The sequence below is a fragment of the Cervus elaphus genome, chromosome 19 (assembly GCF_910594005.1).
Source record: "Cervus elaphus chromosome 19, mCerEla1.1, whole genome shotgun sequence".
Taxonomy (NCBI): domain Eukaryota; kingdom Metazoa; phylum Chordata; class Mammalia; order Artiodactyla; family Cervidae; genus Cervus; species Cervus elaphus.
This window is the reverse complement of record NC_057833.1, coordinates 44635375-44657473: the sequence shown is the minus strand read 5'-3', so window position 1 is coordinate 44657473 and position 22099 is coordinate 44635375. Positions and strand designations below refer to the sequence as shown.

The window sequence follows — 22099 nt, the reverse complement described above, 5'->3', positions numbered from 1 at the left end:
TTTCCATGGCTCAATGATGAGATAATACCAGTAAGCAATTTATTAAAGAGTCTGCCATCCATCACTGGAATTTGGAACAATAATGATGCATTGAAAATAAGTATTCATCTCAGGTTACTTTTCCTCCTCACAAATTCCTTCAGCTCCAATATCTCTTCAGTAAGTTAATAGAATTTTGCTCTTAGTCTTTTTGGAAACAAGCCCAGCAAGGAGAAGGCACCAGCAGCAGCTGTCACAAACCCAATGGTACTTATCGCTCGGCTGGCCTATATGGAAAAAGGAATCAAAAACACATCTTATTCTAAAAGCATCTTAGTGTCCTAAACTTCAGCTTTAGCTTACTTTCTAAATCAGAGACTCATTTTAATGTACAATGGATGAACTTAAAGCCGAATGCAAAATTAAAATTTTGTACAAAGATGAAATTTATAATTATTATGATTATGACAAAGATATAAATACACATAGATATACAGTCCTATTTTTGTAGCCTCTGACAGTTTATAAACTTATTATGCCACAATTCCTAATAATCATCATGGTACACCTGGGCAGTATAGCATTACTGTTTTATACAATTTGAGAAGTTAAAAGTTATTTGCGCAAGGGAGGTAATAGCACCAGGGTGTTTAGATATAGTTTAGTCATGTATTCTCCCCCTATACAACCCTACTCCTAAGCACATACTCATTTGGCTGGGTCTATACAAAGGTGAATAGTGTGTGTGTGTGTGTATGTGTGTGTACCGGTCTATAGACAAGATAAGAAAGCAGGAGTACTCATTCAAGAAGTCTATTAAAAAGATGACAGTATTTGGATGGACATGTGTGTGTGCATGTGTGTGTGTGTTCCCTGAATTAAAGTTGTTAGGAAAATAATTCAGGAATGTGATTTGAGCTAAATACCATACACTCTTACTTGGTAGATACACTTTCTATTCCAATAAACAAACTTCAAGATAAGTCAATACTAATGTCAACTATTATGGCAAAAATTAATTTCTCATGTAGACAAACAAAAATAAATCACTCTCAAGTTCAATTGTCCATAAAGGAGTTCAGACATTTATAGCTTTAAGGGTATTAATCATCATCATGATGAGGGAACTGATGAATATTCATGGTTGCATGGCACTCAACTAATACTACCTTCCATCTGCAAGGGTTTGAGTGCAATTTTATGACCCAAAGGTCACATTCAGATACTTCAGTGTCATCAGGTATTTAGAAAACAAGAGTTGTTTTCTAAGAGTTAAGAATCAGGCTGTCAAATAAAGCAAAACATTTTCCCTAAACAACTCTGGGGACCAGCCCAAATGCTGAAAAACCTGACCCAGCTATCCCTGGAGCACATCCTCCGTCTAACCCACAGCCCTCCACCACTGAGCCTGCCACCCCCATATGCAACATAATGCTCCCTCCCTAACTGCTTCCCTGTGGGGAACACACAGCAAGGGCTCTAGCCAGGAAAGCAGCACAAAGATAAGAGGATTCACTTCATTACACCATCCTGTGGTCTGCAGGGGCATGGCCTATAACTGTAACTCTCTGCTCTGCCACCATCCCTAGTTGCCAGGGAGAATGACATTGGCAAACAATTGAAAAATCCTATTTTAGTTTACAATTCTAATTTTATGTATTTGGTTGGTTGGCTATTTCTTTTATTTGTAATTCTTAATTAGTTGCTACCTAAATTGTTTCCAAGCACAATTCACTGTAACAGAGAACGACCCACAGAGCACAGAGGGAGCAAAAATGGGGTGGGAGATACAAGATACCTGGCAGAATTCCAAAAAGGGGCAGAACCAATAATCAGAGATCAAGGATTGCAAACCAAGCCCAAACCTCATGCAATTCCAGGCAGATGCTGAGATCCCAAGGAGGTCTGACATAGGAAAAGTGGCAGGCAGTGAAAAAATTGGAAGGTGTAACTGGTGTCTGTAACCAGAGGTGTCAAATGGCAGCAGGGGACAGCCCTGAGAAAACCTGCGGGATCCTGTGAGGGGAGGGGGACAGCTAGATGCACTCCTAACTCACTGGATGTCTTTCAGCCACTAGAAACAGAACATGTGAGAGAAATCGCATGTATCTAAGAGACCTGGGGAGAGGACAGACAACTCAATCCTGAATCAAAATTCCCTGAGACTGCACAGGCAAGATACAATTATAATAAACCACTTCCGGTGTGCAGTTCCCCAAATCCCAAACACTTATTTATTTCAAGTTGCATTCTAAATGGAAAAATCCCACATAACTTGGACAATCCCCTAGAGTTACGTGTAACAGGATCAATCTGTAAGATTAAAAAATCCCAGGGTGTCTGTGGTGAGGCAGCATCAACAAGAACTTTTACTTTGTGACTGATTTAGAATTATCAGATCACCAAATCCTATCCTGCACACTTTGTCCTATACAGGGCTTTCAGGTGTGTGTGTGGGATGGGGGGCAGGCATGATAAAGACCTCATTCTGAGGATCTATACATGCCCAGTGAAATGTTAGCTACAAATGAAGCAGCTGGGTCCAGGTATCAGTGAAGCTGGGTCACAGCCAACTACAGTGGTTATCAAAAATCTGTCTTCCCCCAAGACTCTAAGGCTACAGTGCTGCAATGAAGCACAGTCAGGGTGTACTGTGTCAGCTCATACGGGCACATTCAAGGGTGCTGCCGTAGTTCACAAAGACAGGCGTATTTTAGTAACTTGTTTAGACTCTAACAGTGAGAAATGTTGATTTTAGGAATTTATAAAAATAAAAACAAGCCATAGGCTGGAAGAAAACATTTGCAAAAGACATATTTGATAAAGGACTGTTTTCCAAAATATGCTAAGAACTCTTAAAACTCAAAAATATGAAAACAAGTAAGCAACCCAATTAAAAATGGGCACAAGAGTTCGAGACACATCACCAAATATGATATGCAGATAGCAAATAATATATGAAAAGATGGTCAACATCATACATATTTAAGGAACTGCAAATTAAAACAATGGTGATATCACTATGTACCTATCAGAATGGCTGACCTCCAAAACACTGACAATGCCAAATGCTAAAGAATATGTGGAGCAACAGGAACTCTCATTCATTACCGGGGGGAATTCAAAATAGTACAGCCACTTTGGAAGCTAGCTGGGTAGTTTCTTTTTTTTTTCTTTTAACAAAACTAAACATACTCTTACCATATGATCTGGCAATCATAATCCTTGGTGTTTATCCAAATGAGTCAAAAATTTACATCCACAAAAAAGCTGCACACAAATGTTTCTAGCAACTTTATTCATAATCACCACAACTTGGAAGCAATCAAGATATCCTTCAGTAGGTTAGTGGATAAATAAACTGTAGTGCATCCAGAAAATGGAATATTATTCAGTGATAAACAGAAATGAGCAATCAAACCATCTAATGAAAAGACATGGAAGAATTTTAAGTGCATTTTGCTTTGTATGATTTCAACTATATGACATTCCGGGAAAGATAAAACACAGGGCAGTAAAAAAAAAATAAGTGATTATCAGAGGTTTATGCAGAGGGAGGAATGAATGATAGGCAGAGAACAGAGATTTTCAGGGCTGTATGATATTGTATGATATTGTAATGACGGATACATGTCATTATCTATTTGTCAAAACGCACAGAATGTGCAACACAGAGTGAACCCTAAAGTTGACTATTCGAGGAGAGGAAAACTCTTTCTTTACCATCTTAAGTTCTCGGCTAAGGCTCTGTAATAAAAGACAAATTAACAAGAGGAAAATGAGCAGAAGTTGGTTAACATGCACATCTCATACACTCATGGGAGAAATCCAGGGAAGAAGTAACTCAAAGAGGTGGCTTAGAATTCAGACTTACAGAGCATCTTCACCAAAGAAAAATAAATTTGTAGAGAAGTGAGGGGAAAGTGGTTCGTCTTCCAAGGGGAACAACCAGTGGGAAGGTAGGAAACTAATGGTAGATAAAAGCCTGTAAGTAGTTTGTTAAGTAGGTTCCTCTATTGCCCTCTCCAGGCTGCTAAGGGTCTTACATTAAACACGGGTTGTCCCGGATGATTACCTTTTGTCTTTCCTGGTAGAGTGGGGAGAGGGGACACTTTTGAAAATTTCTGCCCTACTTTTAGAAAAATAGGGGGAGGGCAGGGAGCTTTATTTCTTTCTGTTCCCACTCAAGTGCTTCTCAATTGCTCAAAATAATCCTTATGCCAAAGTAACATATTTGGGGTGGTATACGCTGGTTTCCTTCAGTTTGAACTCTGGTTGATAATGATGTATCAATGTTGGCTCATCTTTTATAACAAATAATCCACACTGATATGGGATGCTAACAGTGGGGAAGGATATGTGTGTGTGTGTCAGGGTGGGGGGGGGTAGAGAATGTGGGAATTCTGTATATACTTCTAGCTCAATGTTGCTGTGAACTTAAAACTCGAAAAAGCAAAGTCCATTAATTTTTTCAAAAAATACAGCAAAGTACAAAGAAAAGGATAGGACCCACAATCCTTCCACCTTTCCAATCTTTTTATCATTTACCATTTTTTGTTTAACTGGGAAATAGATGGGGAAACAGTGGAAACAGTGAGAGACTTTATTTTGGGGGGCTCCAAAATCACTGCAGATGGTGACTGCAGCCATGAAAGTAAAACACGCTTACTCCTTGAAAACAAAGTTATGACCAACCTAGACAGACTTTTGAAAAGCAGAGACATTACTTTGCCAAGAAAGGTCTGTCTAGTCAAGGCTATGGTTTTCCCAGTAGTCATGTATGGATGTGAGAGTTGGACTATAAGAAGAAAGCTGAGTGCAGAAGGATTGATGTTTTTGAACTGTGGTGTTGGAGATGACTTTTGAGAGTCCCTTGGACTGCAAGGAGATCCAACCAGTCCATCCTAAAGGAGATCAGTCCTGGGTGTTCATTGGAAGGACTGATGTTGAAGCTGCAACTCCAATACTTTGGCCACCTGATGCAAAGAGCTGATTCATTTGAAAAGACCCTGATGCTGAGAAAGATTGAGGGCAGGAGGAGAAGGGGACGACAGAGGATGAGATGGTTGGATGGCATCACTGACTCAATGGACATCAAACTCAATGAGTTTGGGTAGGCTCTGGGAGTTGGTGATGGACAGGGAGGCCTGGCATGCTGCGATTCATGGGGTCACAAAGAGTTGGACACGACTGAGCGACTGAATTGAACTGAAAATACACAGCCATTTGCCAAGGAAACTGTTCTATGCTCAAGATCCCTGAGCCTTAAAGGGACCCCAGAAACAAATCTAATATTAGCTATTATTATTACTAATACTATTATTGATAGTAATAAAAATAATAATTCAAATGCTGCAGTTTCTGTTAGATCAACAGAATATTACTGAGGAGTATCAACAAAGATCTATAAAATTGCTAAAATAAAAAGTAATATCGATGGAAGTATATCTTTTATTGGGATGAATAATATTTAATAGAACATGCTAAAAGACTTTAAAAATCTCTTACAATCTATGAAACAACTTTGTTTGATAGATTAGGAAACTGATAAATGTGTCCAAAGTTATCCGGGTTAGAAGTGGTGAAGATGGGGTTCTAGTTCAGATCAGCAGAATTTCAAAGCTCAGATGTGTCTTTAAGGCTGTTACTACACCATCAGAACCTGCCACAGAGGAGTTCTACTAGTTCCTATGTACTAGTAGTACTATCTAGTTCCTATGTACTATGTACTATCTACTAGTACTATGAAAAATAGCTACTTTTTCATGGATCTTGATCTGGGTATGAAAGGTGAAAAGACGACAGAGTACGAGTGAGAGTCAGAGCAAAAAGAGACCTGTAATATCTTTTGACTTAGCCACATTTTAAAAAATTGCTGATTGAGTACTGTGGATAACTTTATCATTAACAAACTTTATTTCCTAGCTATACCACTACTTTTCAATGCAAAAATGAGCAGATATTTATGTCTGCATCCTCTGTGTTTTGGTTCAGAAACAATTTATTGTTATATGTGTATAGTTCATTATAGTAATGTATTTCCTAGTAAAAATGAACTTCCAATTAAATTATTTCTTAATAAAAACAAATGCATCCTTTCATTATGTTCTATTTTCCATTCTTCCAAGCTTTTGTGAACGGAGTTATAATTTCAATCCTTAGAATTTATACAACAGATTTATATTTATACAACAGATCCACCATTTCAAGATACTGGGAGCCTTTATATATTCACGTTAATAAATCTTTATAAATTCACTTTAATAAATGATGCAATTCAACTGGTGGGAAGGTAACTAGGGAAAGGGCAACTGAATCAAGCTTGCTTTCAGTGAGGAATCTGCTACACTACTGAACAGTGGCGGTAAACAACAAAACTATAAGCTACTTTAAAAATAAAGTCGATTAATCCACTAAAAAATCATCCAAAAGCTCAATGAATCAAAGGATCCACTTAAAAGCACAACATTTCTTTGAAATTAGTGTTGCAAGGAAATTGAAGACATTTACAAATCCATGGTGTCAGTTAGCCTCTTTCAGTTAATGGAAAAGAATCTCAGTACTACCATCTATGTTTTTGGCAAAGGAGCTCCCACTCAAAAAAAGTCAACATTCTTTTCAATATATATAGTTACTGATTTAACTGCTGTATGGTAGGGTAATGAAAAAAAAAAAAAAACCACTAAGGGACATGGGGCATTAAGACAGACAGAAAGCCATGGTCTTGACTCTGCTTCAAGTCCCTTCTAGCCCCAGAATCATGACACAAAATGTTCTAGTCTGTTTGGTCATGAACTTTCTGAGTGACCTTGGGTAACTCAATTCCCTTCTTTGTCCTTCAGTGTTCTCATATATCCTTGTTCTTTTCCATTTGTTTGAGGCCTGAAAACTTGATCAACATTGGGTAGTTATTATCTTCCCAATCTAAGAAACTTTTATTTCTCCTAAAGAAAACTCACCTGCTCTGAAACTCCTTCTCCGTATCGAAGCAAAGTCACAAAATGCTCACAGTTGTTGACAAGTATGTCATATTCCACCTCTTGCCCAATAACAAACTCTGATCGTTGGATAACTTCTTCAACAGGGAGAGGGGGGTATGTATCATCATATTTATTATTTATTCTGTATGTGTCTTTTCCAACAACATCCTTCAAAAGCTGCATCTTCACCAGGGCCTTTCTGCTGAATACAGACTTGGCACTTGTAAACGATGCGGAAATGCCATCCTCTATAAGGAGAATTCTGGTTAGCAAAACACAGCAATCCAGCCCAGTGAATTCCAATGCCATCCTAACTTATCCTCAAACCAGAAACCACTTAATCTTACTAACCATCAACACTCATTCTCTAATTTATCGATAACACTTATTCAGTACTGTAAGAGTGAGAATATAAGAAAACTTTTTGAAAATTTGTATCTCCCCACCGGGCTTCCCTGGTGGCTCAGCAGTAAAGAATCTGCCTGTCAATGCAGGAGACATAAGAGATGAGGGTTCAATCCCTGGGTCGGCAAGATCCCCTGGAGCAGGGCATGGCAACCCACTCCAGTATTCTTGCCTGGGAAATCCCATGGACAGAGGAGCCTGGTGGGCTATATAGTCCATGGGGTTGCAAAAGCGTCCGACAAGACTGAGCAACTAAACAACAATAAATAGAACAAACTGAGTGTGAAAAATCTACTCATTCTTGAGGAATAAGTTCTCTATCAATTAGTATTATTATTAGGGATCTTGGCCTATGTTTCTAACATAGTACAGAGAAGATCATTGCCCCCTTTTTCTATAAAGCCCCTGTTTTTTGGCATTAGAACCCTTCTAAACTAGTACGCTTGGGCTTAGCAGCAGAATGTTTAGATTGATGCTCTCCTCTTGCAACTAAGCTGCACTTCTTACAGCCACCTCTCTACTTTCACACTTGTTCTTTTAATCAGGCTTTACTTTGAAATCTGCAGGGGACCCTACACATTTGACAGGGTCAGTTGGGATCAGCTGGGGCCCTGTCTTTATTTTGCTAGTTCCTTTAGCCAAGAAACTAAGTCCTGAAACTAAACCTAATGCAGTAGGCACTGTCCACTCTATGTGGTCCTTTGTTGTGCTCCACCCACCTGTTACAATGCCCTGTGCCCCACCACACCATCTTACTGCCTCTATTGGTAAGCATTTGCCTAAACAGCCCCAAATCTCTGTATCCTGACTTGCCATCGTTGTCATCTGAGACTGGAAAAGTGATTCCTTAGTGTTCAGCTTTAAGGCCAGGCCCTAGGCCCTCTCTGTCTGCCCAAGATTGCTATGCTTGGCCATTGTTCAAGTAAACCATGAGATGAAGGACAGCTATATAACCAATGTTTAGACACTTTTCCTTTCAATAATGACTAAAAGCACACTTTTTTTCCTACTCCTCTTTTTTTTCACTCCTTTGAACTCCTTTTCAGTGGAATAGCATTTTCAATTAATACCTTACCTTAATACCAACTAATTACAATTAATACCAACTTGTACTTACACAGTACAAGTTCACACAACACATATATCCTAGTTAGAATTACTCATCAACTAGTTTGAAGAAATCAACTTATTGATGACAAAATCAAAGCTTGGAGAGAGAAACTGGCTTGTGGAACACCACACAAGTAGTTAACAGAAACATGAATTTAATATCAGTCTACAGGATCAAAGCTCAGTGCTTGAACCATATTAGTATGGAGCTTAAGACGTGAAAAAAAGGAAACAGCGCAAAAGGCTCATATTGCTTTCTAAATGTGAAAGCTGCAGAGATGATATAAAGAATTCCTTAGTATTAATTACTAGACGCCACAGAATGAATAGCTCTGTATTGTAAATGTCATTTTATTTGCCATTTCCATTGCCAATAGTTCAGAACAAGTGGCAAATAGCTCAAAATCTCGCAAAAATCACTTCACTCCAAGTTCTCAGAAGCTCTCAAAATAGTAAAACTTCAGCCTGTAAACACTTCTTTTTAAAGGTATCTTGAGGGGAAAAATATTCTAGGCTATTTGTTATTTGCATACATTTTTCTTAATAGCTTGTACTCATTTCTAAACATGTAGAACATACAGAAAAATACAGCATAAACACTAAATATAAATCACCTGCTGTCCTGCCAGAAATAACTATCATTATTATTTTAATGTATTTATACTGTCTTTATTACTTGCAAATACACATTTATGTGTTTGCATTAACATGTATGTGTGTATATATGAATTCTTTACAAACTTGGTACCATATTACACACTGCATTTTTAACTTGTAATTTGCCAATGGTTATCATACAAGACCATCTTTCATGCTATTAAAGATATCTAGAAATGACTTTCAGCTGTTAAAGTGGCCCCTGTTTCAGTCTGCTTAGCACCTCATCCTACCACTACTTCTTTCTTTCTAGAAAAGACTCTGTCTAAGCCAGTCATACTGTCCCATTCTGGGACATAGTGATGGTTCAGTAATGGACAGGGGACCCACACCAGACAATCAAGAGTCATTCTCCATGATTTTTCTAACTTCAGGAGACAGGAAGTCCCTCTCTCCACGGGTCACCACCCTATAAGGATGTGAGCCTAAGGATGCCTACGGTCATCAATTCAGCTTCTTAGACATAGCCTGGGAAAATAAATAAAATATATACAAAAAGAATGCAGATGTGGGACAAAGAGTTTTGATAGTGTTTAAACTTCTAGATCCAGGTATCCTTGAGACCAGCATCATCTCTACCCTTCCTGTAGTTTCCTTCAGTGAAGCAATGAATTTGCCTTTTGTCTAAACTAATTTATGTTTCTTGCAACTAAAAAGTTCTACCAAACACAGAATCCTAATATCTGTGGCTAAATCATAATTCATTTAACCATTACCTTTTTAATCTTATTAATCCATTGTCTAATTTTTTTACCCACCATAAAAAATCAACAGTTACTTATTTCTTTTCCCTATTTTTTCCCATTGTCCTTTTCTTAAACCATTATAAATGAGATAGCAGTGAACACTTTCATACACAAATACTAAATAAGTTCTCTAAAAATATTCCCCAAGAATAGATTCATAGAGGTAAAATTACAGGGTCAGAGCAGGGAAACTCTTTTAAGACTCTTAAAATGTGTGCATGCCAAGTCACTTTAGTCATGTCCAACTCTTTGCAATCCCATGGACTGTAGCCCGCCAGGCTCCTCTGTCCATGGAGTTCTCCAGGCAAGAAGACTGGAGTGGGTGGCCATGCTCTCCTCCATGGGATATTCCCGACCCAGGGATCAAACCCATGTCTCCTGCAGTTCCTGCACTGTAGGCGGATTCTTTACCACCCAGCCACCAGGGAAGCTCAAGACTCTTAACACATCTTGCTAAATTGTTTTGGGGAATGATTTTATCAACTTGTATTTCTATCAACAATATCCTGTGTTCATTTCCTTATATCTTTATCAACACTGATTTTCATTTTTTTAAATTCTGCTAATGTGAGAGGCATAAAATCTATCATTTTATAATTCCTAGATGACTGAAAAGCTGAATGCTTTAAAAATGGGTATTGGAGTTTCATCTTCTACAAACTGTTAACAATCTTTACCCATTTGTTTGTTGGGATTTGAGTATTCGCTGTCCCCTCAGACGAAGAAACTCTTGCCCCAAATATCATGTGCTGGGTTTCCTCACCTCTTTCAAGTTTTCTCAAATGTTACTTTCTCATGAGATTTTCCTGACCAGCTAATTTCAAACTGCAGCAACTACAACTCCCCAGCACTTCCTATCCTGCTTCTATGATTTATTTTCTCCATATCACTTATCTCTAACACTGCTTTCTGTATTCTGTTCATACTCCCTCTCTCAGGCTGTCTCCTTTCTCTCTGTCTCTCTCTCTCTCTCTGTCCACTAGAATGTAAGTTCCACTGTGGAGGGATTGGCTTATGTATCCCTAGCATTTGAATAATATTTGGCACATATAAGAAAAATCTATAAATAGATGTTAAGTGATTGAAATAATCTGTTTGTATTATACATAAAGACACTGACTCTTGTCACATTTGTGGCAAATATTTTCCCCAGTTGATTATTTACTTTTTAATTGTTTTTAATCCATAAGTTTAAAACCTTAATGTCACTTGGCTTTTGTGATTTCTTCAATGCCACTTTAGCCTTAGAATTGTTCATTGTTGTCCAGTCGCTAACTCGTGTCCAACTTTTTTTTACAGCACACCAGCCTTCCCTGTCCTTCACTATCTTCCAGTATTTCACATGATATCCTCTGCATAAGTTAAATAAGCAGGATGACAAGATACAGCCTTGACGTACTCCTTTCCTAGTTCTGAACCAGTCCATTGTTTCATGTCCAGTTCGGACTACTGCTTCTTGACTTATACAGCATACAGGCTTCTCAGGAGACAGGTAAGGTGGTCTAGTGTTCCCATGTCTTTAAGAATTTTCCACAGTTTGTTGTGTGGTCCACAGTCAAAGGCTCTAGTGTAGTCAATGAAGCAGAAGTAGATGTTTTTCTGGAACTCCCTTGCTTTCTCTATGATCCAATGGATGTTAGCAATTTGATCTCTGGTTCCTCTGCCTTTTCTAAATCCAGCTTGTATATCTGGAAGTTCTCAGTTCACTTACTGCTGAAGCCTAGCTTGAAGGATTTCAGCATAATCTTGCTAGCATGTGAAATGAATGAATTGTATGGTAGTTTGAACACTCTTGGGCATTGCCCTTCTTTGGGATTGGAATGAAAACTTAATTTTTCCAGTCCTGTGGCCATTGCTGAGTTTTCCAAATTTGCCGGCATATTGAGTGAAGCACTTTCACACTATCATCTTTTAAGATTTGAAAAAGCTCAGCTGGAATTCCATCACCTTCACTAGCTTTGTTCGTAGTAATGCTTCCTAAGGCCTACTTGACTTCACACTCCAGGAAGTCTTAGAACATCCTTCCAAAAACCTAGATCAGCTGGATTTACCTACTTACTACATTGTATTTCTGGTTTATTTTATGATTTTGTTCATGATTACTTCTTGCAGCAAGAAAGCTAAAAAACTCCCAGGAACTTCAGAAAGCAAAACTTACCTAGAGGTGCTATGTTGATAACATACCCATCACCCAAGTACAGTGCCCAATGCTGATAACCAGGACGAAACACTTCAATCAAATCCCCTGGCTGAGGATTGCCAGGATAGCTCAAACTAAAGCAATCATTAAATGCCATCTGCAATGACAGACACCAAGATCTAGCTGATATGACTTGCCAAAAGAAAATCAGTTCAAGGCTTCTGTAGAAACATAACAATACAGACTTTATTGGGATTGCATACCTTATTAAATATTTAGACTCACATCACTGTCCTTTGAATGATTCCAACACAGAATTATGTGTGCACATACAGGCAAGTGGAGAAAGAATTTGTCTACTATTGCTTAATTTTCTACAGCAATGCTTCACATACTGACTAACCCCAGGGCTCCTTTGTTATAATAAGCATTTCATAATTCTGTCTTTAAATCCAGAAATTCATGGATAATGTAATTTACCTATACACAAGATTTCAAAAATTAATATGATGCCCTATTTGGAATAGAAAGGGGAAGTAAATTTGTAATAATATTTGCTTTACTATGTAAATGCTCAGTTCATGAATACACAAAAATATAATAAAGTACTTATAATAAACCTAATATAAGTCAGGGTTTAGAAGTAGAAGATCAGAGTCTTTCAGCCTTTCATATAGCAACATAGTAAAATCAAAAAGAAGAGGTTTGGGTAGTCACTAACATTCTGTGCAAGAAAAAAAAAAAAAGCCAAAACCTTGTCTTGCAAAACTTACTCTGTGTTTTAAGCAGACACAAGTTCCAGGCTCAGGTGAGTGTCCAGTCTGATATCCAGGCATACTGTAAGACACAGGACCTTTCTTCCTTGTGCTGAACTGTGCTGTAGAGACCTAGGCACACTCGCCTCCGCCTGAAACCACATACAAGTCCCTGGGTCACTATCCTTTGAAGTACAAGTCTTTCGCTTTAGTCTCCCAGACCTCCCCTGAGTCTCAAGAGGCTGGCTCAAGAGTTAATGATTAGGTGTACGGCATAAACCAGCACAACACTGTAAGGCAAGTATCCTCCAACTAAAAATAAATTTAAAATAAGTAAAGAAGTAGTTGGCACACAACAAGTAGTATATATGTCTCAACTGTCTCAATTAAATAGCTAATCTTTGGGATGTTCCCCACAAATACCCTTTTGTTATAACTTCTATTCAAAAAAAGAGTTAATGAATTTAAAAGAAGAGTTAATGATTAGGAAATGTGAAAACGTAGGAAAAAGGAATAGCTGTTGAGTGGGGAAACTGGTAACTAGACTATAAATCAGCCACATGGTCCAGTCACCAAACTCCTAGCTCCCTGAAAGACACAGATAAAGATCTGACACATTCCTAAATTGTTTTTACAAGTGAAAACTATTGACCTCAAGCATATAGACTCCCAAATGGCTGAAATCACAAGATTAATCATCTTTGAAACTTCACATGGATACTACCCAATATAAGAATTGAGCATAAGCTGATCACAGAGCCTGTGGCCCCCTCCCTCACCTTGCCTTTAAACACCCTTCTCTGAAAACCATTGGGGAGTTCAGATCTTTTCAGCATGAACTGCCCATTCTTCTTACTTGGCACCACGCAATGAATGCTGTACTTTCCTTCACCACACCCCAGTCTCAGGAGATTGACTTTGTTGCAGGTCAAGCAAGAGGACCCAAATTCAGGTTCAGCAACATACCCACTAAATATCAGCAAATGCCCCTTGTTACTGTGACAACCACAAACACCCTCCAGATTGCCCTGCATACTGTCTGATTCTTCATTTTTGAATCCTAGAACAGTGTAAAGTAGTTGAGGCAGAAAGGAGACAATTTTTAAGTTTGGGGGGGTTCATCATATTGATGTGTATGTCCAAAAATTCTCAGTTTGGTGATTTTCTTCCTTTGAAGACAGTATTTTTAAGAACAAACATATAAGTCTCTGATGGGTGATTTTTATGGAACATTATATTTCCTATGTATAGCATTGAAGCAGAATGACTCAGTAAAAGGAAGTTATGTACATTCATTGATAATCAAAAGGGGATTTCATGCTATATCCATGTTGAACATCTAATTGACAACAGAGTATTCCTCGGCATCTCTCACTCTAACGTAGATACTCATTTACAAAATAAACCCCAGTGCCAGAAAGGGAAACTTCCAAATCATCTAAATTATAATTACAATAGCATAGGCAAAGGACTTGGGAATACAGACTATTATTTCCCTGGCACGCTAAAAGTCTTTTTTTACAACAATTAATATTGGGAGGGTGTTTCCCCAAGTATTTGTATGCCATCTGTTGAAAACTTCAATCATCACCCTGTCACAGAAATGAGGCCAAATGCAAGCTGTCCATCTGTTGAAAAACAACTATTAAAACAACTTTATGGAAACCGTTAAGTCTAACCACCCTCTCAAATATGTTTGAGTCTTATTAAAATGGCAGTTCAAAATTTGGCCACATGGGCACTAAAAGGAAAAACAGATACTATACTATGATATAAACAAACACATTTCCCATGAATAGAAAGCAGCAAGCACACACAGCTGCCTGTTAGCATTCACAGACCTAGCCAAGCTTACAATAATAACCACTATTTGAACAGAAAGTACTTTGTAGTGTAACATGCTTTTTTTCTCAAGTGCACTATCTCAATTAACCCTAATTAATTTTTTTAATCTACCATGATTTGAGTTTATTATGTTATTATCCCATTTTACAGCTAAAATGAGAGCAGCAAATGCCCATTTCTGAAAAATACTCACTGAAATCCTTGAATTATAAAACATGGAGGGGGAAAAAAATAACTGGCCTAGGTGTGAGAGATGTGATTTCTTGTTTCAGGTCTTCTCCATGCTACTTCTGTCACTTTGGGACTTATATGCAAAATACAAAACTATAAAACATAAAGAAGAAAAACAGATAGGAGGAAATCCTCAGGCTCCACGGTAAACAAAGATTTATTAGACTTGACACCAAAAGTGTGCATATGTATGCTCAGTCATGTCCAACTCTTTGCGACTCTATGAACTGCAGCCCGCCAGGCTCCTCTGTCCATGGGATTTCCCAGGCAAGAACACTGGAGACGGTCGCCATTTCCTTCTCCAGGGGATCTTCTCAACCCAGGGATCGAGCCAGCGTCTCTTGTGTCTCCTGCTTTGGCAGGTGGATTCTTTAGCACTGCACCACCTGGGAAACTGATACCAAAAGTACTATCCATAAAAGGGAAAACTGACAAATTTGATGTCCTCAAAATGTCAAACTTTTGCAACACCAAAGATTCCGCTAAAATGACAAAAAAGATAAGCTATGGAGCAGAAGAATAGCTTTGAAAACCACATATCCAAGAAAGGACCAGTATCAAGAACATAAAAAGAACACTCAGAACTTAACAATTAAAAAGAAAAAAATACAATTAGAATCTGAGCAAAAGACACAATGACACATTTTGTCAAAGAGACACAGATGTCAGGCAAGCCATGTTACATCACTAGGAATTAAGGAAATCTGGATTAAAACCACGATAGCACTACTTATCTATCACAATAGCTAAAATAAAAAAAACTGTGACCACAGAAAATGCTGGCAGGGATTTAGAGTCACTGAATCATTCAGTGCTGGTGAAAATATAAAATGTTGCAGTCACTCAAAGCAGCCTAGAAATTCCTTTAAAAACATAACTCATAACTACCATGTGAGTGTGCATGATAAATCGCTTCAGTCGTGTCCGACTCTTTGCAACCCCATGGACTGTAGCCTGCTAGGCTCCTCTGTCCATGGGATTCTCCAGGCAAGGATCCTAGAGTAGGTTACCAAGCACTCCTCCAGGGGATCTTCCCAACCCAGGGATGGGGCCCATGTCTCCTGCACTGCAGGCAGATTCTTTACCACTGAGTCACCAAGGAAGCCCTTAAAACTACCACATGATCTAGCACTTGCACTCCTACTTATTTATTCCAGAGATTGAAGACATTAGACTTATATTTAACAACAACCTGTATAAAATCTGTAAAAAAAACCTATAATAGCCTCAAACTGGTAACAACCCAGATGATCTTCCACGGGTGAACAGTAAACAATCTGCGGCACATCCACAACATGGAACATTACTAAGGAATTAAAAAGGAACAAACTGCTGATAAATGCAACAACATAACCAGGATGAATCTCCAGAGAACTGTGCTGAGTGAAAAAAGCCAATGACACAACATGTTATATATATAACTCCATCTATACACAACATCCTTGACATGACCAAATTATAAAAAATAGAGAATGAATAGTGGTTGCCAGGGGTTAATGAAGTGGTAAAAAGGAAGTGGGTATGGTGATGAAAAGGCAACATATAAGAGATGCTAGAGGTGGTGGAATACTCTGCCTCTCCCTGTGGTCCATGTCAATAACCTGTTTGTGATACTGCAGTGTGGTTTTGCAAGAAGTTGCCACTGGGAAAAAGCAGGCAATGGTACAAGGGATCTCTCTGCATTATTTCTTACAACTGCATGTGAATCTATAGTTACCTCAAAATAAAAATCTTTAATACAAAAAGAAAAATCACTGTATTTTTTCCCACAGAGCATAGAAGAGGAACAATATGTGGAAATTACACTGAGACAGCTTTTAGCTGTATATAAGGAAAATTCTTCTTACATTGAAGGTGATCTAACAGTGAAATGGAGGACCTTGTACAGATAGCAGTCCCTGTCACTGAGGATCTTTAAACACAGTCACAGACAATAAGAAGGTTTCCATGGGGGATGAGGAAGATGGTGGTAGGGTAAGGAGGTCTTCCAAGTTCTCTTTGATCTCCAGTGTTCATCTCATTCTATTTCCCAGTAACTGCAATCCTCAAACCAACACCACAAAGTAGTAATTATTTCCCCCATTTTAAAGATGAGGAAACTGACATTCATAGCAGTTCAGGGACTCATACAAAGTCACATCATGGGAAAGGGCGGAACCCACATGTGGACTTAGATTAGCCTGGGTCTAGGTCAGGCTCTTCTTCATCCTTAACTGCGTGTCCCCATGTGCGCTGTATCTCCTCCCTTACTGACCTTTGAGACTGGGTGACATTTATGACCTGATGATTACCATCACCTTTTTACAGATGAGGAAACAGAGACTCATATGATTTAAGTATCAGAACTAAAGTCACACAGATAGTGACAGAACTATAATTCAGTCCCAAGTCTCTTCTTTTTCTAGACTGCATGCTCCTTCCTTACATCACTGATTAACATCATTAACCAAAGGAACTGCTATAAAACAATATTTCATCTTTTCCCTCTCCTCAAATATCCACCAGACAAAGCTGTAAAAGCACACAGAATGTGTATTTCATAAAACATCATAGGAAGGTTTTAAACATTCATACATGGAACCAGTGAGTCATCGGAAGTGGAGCCTTAGGGAGCTCCTGCTCTTCTGCAGGGGAGGTGTCAAGATGAAAAGGTTCTAGATGCATTTAGAAGGTTCCCAGACTCATACCTTAGAAAAATGTCTAAAATCTGTCTGCTTGAATAATTTTATTTTCATGGCCATCCACCCATGTCATTCAAGCCGAAGTATGTCATTGTCGTGCTTCTGAAACACAGTAATTCAGAACCAATTAAAGATACATTTTTAAGTCCTCTGCTGAAAGCTGTGTGTGTCACCTTTAAGGTAAAAAAACTTCATTTTAACAGTTCATCTGCTGCAGAATTGTTTGACTAGTTTATAATAAAGAGTGACAAAAAAGTAAGTCTGTAATCTTTGTGCAAGAAATTTCCTCTTTCAACTGCCAAAACAAACTGCCCTGTTTATAGCTTCCTGTGGGTCCCCGGGGATACATCAAAAGAAAGAACAGCCCCCTGCACAGAGAGGGACAGGCTGATTAACTGCTGCTCATGTCCATGGAGCCACCCGTGCTACAAGCATACTAAGAGCACCTTTTCGCAAACTACTCCCAAGGACTCTATCGGCAGTCTGAAACATGATCACGGGCTATCCTTCCAGTCCAAAAGTCTCCCAATTCAATTTGGCCCCTTTCCCACTCCAGCAGCACATTTCATCCATAGCCCTGCCGCGCTGAGATGGTTCCACGAATCTCCCTGTTCCCAGATTGGCTACTTCACAAACTCTCAGAGCTGCAAGGATCCTTGGTCCAACATCCTCTCCCTACAGCTGAGGGGTCCACCTCCCAGTCTGATGAACCTTCCTCAGCCACTGCCCAGTCATTCCTTGCCTGGAACCCCTCCATGGATCCTCATGTTGAGTCTGCATTGTACCCCATCTGTAATGTTGGACTCCCTACTCATCTCTATGTTCTAAGCAAACCAGACCATTATTCCTCACTCTCACCTGGAATTACGTTGCTAATAATGAAATTTCTACTTGGCATTTGCTGATCATTTCCAAATGACCCACCCTTAAAGGTCCAGATCAGATGCCACCTCCTCCCCAATGTCTTCACTCAGCTAGAACTGACTGTGTGCTTCCAATTTATCACCACTCCTTTCTCTAAAACCCACTATTTCCTACACCTGCATCACTTACTGGTGTCTAGGGAATTTTCTGCTCCTTGGAGAGGGCCGGTTCCTGTTTATCTCTACACCTTCAGTTTGCTGCAGAGTTTATCTGGCACAAATAACTGCCCAGAATGTTTAATAAATGAAGGAATGAGGATCCCAAGTTCAGGGAGAAGAGAATGGCTGGGCTTTTCCAGCACATTAATTATGTTAAGAGTCCTGAATGCCAAAGTGATATCACCATTGGTTGTTCCAAAGCCTAATATAGGATAATAATAAAGGTTTATATTATAACTCATTTCCATGAGGATCTGATGCTGGGAAAGATTGAAGGCAGGAGGACAAGGGGACAACAGAGGACAAGATGGTTGGATGGCATCACCAATTCAATGGACATGAGTTTGAGCAAACTCTGGGAGATGGTGAAGGACAGGGAAGCCTGGCATACATGGGGTTGCAGAGTCTGAGCGACTGAACAACAACAGCAACAACGATAAAGAACTCGCCTCCCAATGCAGGAGACATAAAGTGATGTGGGTTCCATCCCTGGGTCTGGAAGATCCCCTGGAGGAGGGCACGGCAACCCACTCCAGTGTTCTTGCCTGGAGAATCCCTCGGACAGAGAAGTCTGGCAGGCTACAGTCCATAGTGTCGCAAAGAGTCGGCTACAACTGAAGCGATTTACCACCCCACTGCGCACCCTACCACCAGCACCCACCACACCCACACACCCACACCCACACACACGGGATTGAGGCCTTGGCAAAGAGTTGGCTACAACTGAAGCGATTTACCACCCCCCTGCGCACCCTACCACCAGCACCCACCACACACACACACACACACACACACACACACACGGGATAGAGGCCTTGGCAAAGAGTTGGCTACAACTGAAGCGATTTACCACCCCCCTGCGCACCCTACCACCAGCACCCACCACACCCACACCCACACGGGATAGAGGCCTTGGCAAAGAGTTGGCTACAACTGAAGCGATTTACCACCCCCCTGCGCACCCTACCACCAGCACCCACCACACACACATACACACACACACACACACACACACACACGGGATAGAGGCCTTGGCAAAGAGCTGGCTACAACTGAAGCGATTTACCACCATCCTGCGCACCCCCCCCCCCACACACACACACGGGAAAGAGGCCTTGGTAAGCAAGACAAGGTTTCCAGTCCCTGTTCTGCTATTTGATAGCTGTGTGATTTGGGAAAGCGAGTCTCTCTTTCCCTGTGGCCTCTTTAAAAAAAAAAAAAAAAGATGTGGGTGAAATTACATGCTCTCCACTGGTTCTTGGGGCTCTCGTCTGAGAGTAGGTTCAGCAAGGCCGTCTGGGGGCCTAGCAGTCTTCCCTCCCCATCCCCGGCACACCTCACCCCGACACCGGCTTGGTGTCCCCAACAATGGCAGCGGCGAGGGTCCTGGGGTCGCGCCGGCCTCACCGCTGCTGCCCCTCCCGCTAACGGCCAGGGCTCCACTCCATCCGGGGGGAGGTCAAGGCGGCACTGGCCGTCTACCGGTAACCAGGGCGGTAACCAGGCGGCCTCCGGCGCCAACGCCACCCTGCCGCGCGGAGCCTTCGCGGCGCCCCGACGCTGCGGCGCACGCACGCTCGCCGCCCTTGCCGCCCGCCCCCCGGGCCGGCCCCGCGCCGCCGCCGCAGCACCCTCCGCCCGCTCGCCCCGGCCCCGCACACGCCTCTCACCCCCAACGCCGCACTGCTGGGAGCCCCTCCAGAACGCCCGCCCTCCGCCCGCACGGGCACACACACAAACCCCACCGCCGAGGCGCAGCCCCAGCGCGGTAACTCGCCAAGGACCCGCGCCCCGCCACTGGGACGTCCTGGCTGGTCAAGGCGCGGAGGGTGTACTGTTAACTTGTCTTGTTGAGCCCAGAAATGTTGTGAGCATGAGTACACACCATCCGCTCGAAGTGCGCCCCCTCCTAGCTCTGTACAGACCCTCGGAGTCAATAGAAAGGGTCCTGGTCCCTGTGCCCCCAGAAAGCATCTCAGTCTAACCTGGGGAGTGGGGAGAGGGTAATGGGGGGAAGGGAAGAGGGAGGAGGCAGTGACCTTAAAAAACCTTCCTCCTTCCCTCCACACATACCTACAAAACATGGTGTATTCTGTGAGCCCGGGCCAGCGCCCAGGAGTGTGGGGACACGCGTGGACCCCCCCACCCACTTTGGCCTCCTCCCTGTCGCCACCCTGCAGCCTAAAATCAATTTCAGAAGTGGGCGGAGTGGGGGACGGAGGAAGGCAGGGTGCACAGGTACCAGTTTCTTCCAGGGGGAAATTTACCTGGCTCCGGATGCGGCCTTCCTTAGACACAGGCTCTCCGAGGCAGCCAGTTCCCCTCCCCCACATGCCCTGCCCTGCCCCTGACAATGGCCTGATTCTATTTAGAGGAGCAGAGCGGGTCTCTTATTCAGTGTGACCTGGGTGCGTGTGACAGGGCAGCACCTATCCGACTCTCTTTCAGGCCATAGGCCAACAGAGGCCTCCAGGAATAAAGCCTTGAGAGTTTAAAAATAAAGCTGAGCGTGAAGGGTATCCATTTTCTCCTTGCTAAAAAAGGGAGGCCAGGAAAACAAACCAGCTAAGTAAGGAAGGCCCACAGACTGCTAAGTGAACCTTCTGGAGCAAAGCACAAGGACTTGTCTTAAAACCTAGATTTTTACTCTGATGTAAATGGACTCTCTGCTGAAAGAAAGAATTTTTTCCCCTACTGATTCAAAGGCTGAACTAGCTCTCTAATTTTATGTTGTTTTGTCCCAATGGAATAAGAACTACCTAAAGATGCAGCCGCCTTTATAAAGGAACCAGGTTCTGTGGTGAAGGTTAAGGGTGAATCTGCAGGTTTTGAAATCAGGGTCTGGCTTTGACATCTTTGGAAATTAATCAGCGGACATTGAAAACATGTGGAATCTAGATATATTTATTGATAAAGTAGAAACTTGAACCCTTGAGAGTGTAGCTTTATTTTTATGAGTTAATATTTTTCCTATATGTTCCCTATTTAGTGTATTTTTAGAGTTATAAACTGAATTAGATTTCGGTGTTCTTTTAATGTGTCAAAAAGAGATCCATAAAGATGCATTTGCTTTATGTTCCCCAACTATTTCAATTGAGTCATCTCTGAAGGCTGTGGTTCATGATTTTATGCAGGAGAGTTACTGTGAGCATTTATAAAGCCATCCTGCTTATGAGCTAAATTTATTATGTTTGCCAGGTTAATCTGTTTTCTCTAATCGGACACTTAATCATCTGCTCTCCTCCCTGCATTATAGATTCATGAATGTGAATCAAGGAGGGTTGCTCAGTCAGAACAAAATGATAAATTATCTTTTCATTTTTGGGGGGTATTTGTGATTAAATGCATCATGATAGAATTAAAATGAAATAAATCTTGTAATTTTACTTCTAGATCCCTGCCAGGTATAGATAAAATGCATTCGGTTAAGAGTAAATTCAATTTGATGCCTGAATGGAATTTGTAGGAGAAACAGAGAAAGCTTTGAC

General features: G+C 40.8%; 1 protein-coding gene across 12 annotated transcripts; it reads right to left on the bottom strand.

Annotated features, from left to right (window-relative positions):
- Window positions 1-17: 17 nt before the first annotated feature.
- PLAAT1 (phospholipase A and acyltransferase 1) lies at window positions 18-21064 on the bottom strand. 12 transcript variants are annotated; one of them, XM_043874920.1, is made up of 6 exons: window positions 20879-21060; window positions 17536-17631; window positions 12791-12924; window positions 12036-12174; window positions 6939-7207; window positions 3240-3726 (listed from the first exon to the last, which is right to left on the bottom strand). In XM_043874920.1, exons 3-6 carry the CDS (start codon window positions 12851-12853, stop codon window positions 3616-3618), a joined length of 582 nt encoding a protein of 193 aa, XP_043730855.1. In that variant the 5' UTR covers window positions 12854-12924; window positions 17536-17631; window positions 20879-21060; the 3' UTR covers window positions 3240-3615. The 12 variants fall into 12 exon arrangements, with proteins under 12 accessions (XP_043730861.1, XP_043730862.1, XP_043730855.1 ...); XM_043874919.1 differs by lacking the exons at window positions 17536-17631; window positions 20879-21060 and adding exons at window positions 14811-14941; window positions 19948-20193; XM_043874917.1 differs by lacking the exon at window positions 20879-21060 and adding an exon at window positions 19953-20193.
- Window positions 21065-22099: the final 1035 nt, after the last annotated feature.

Excerpts from the sequence above, each read along its gene's own strand:
- PLAAT1 (XM_043874920.1), bottom strand. The coding sequence starts at position 12,853 with ATGCCTGGATATCAGACTGGACACTCACCTGAGCCTGGAACTTGTGTC. Across the intron at positions 7,208-12,035 it reads TATCAACATAGCACCTCTAG|AGGATGGCATTTCCGCATCG; the intron begins GTAAGTTTTGCT and ends TTCTCCTTATAG. Across the intron at positions 3,727-6,938 it reads GAGAAGGAGTTTCAGAGCAG|AGCCTTAGCCGAGAACTTAA; the intron begins GTGAGTTTTCTT and ends CTTTTATTACAG.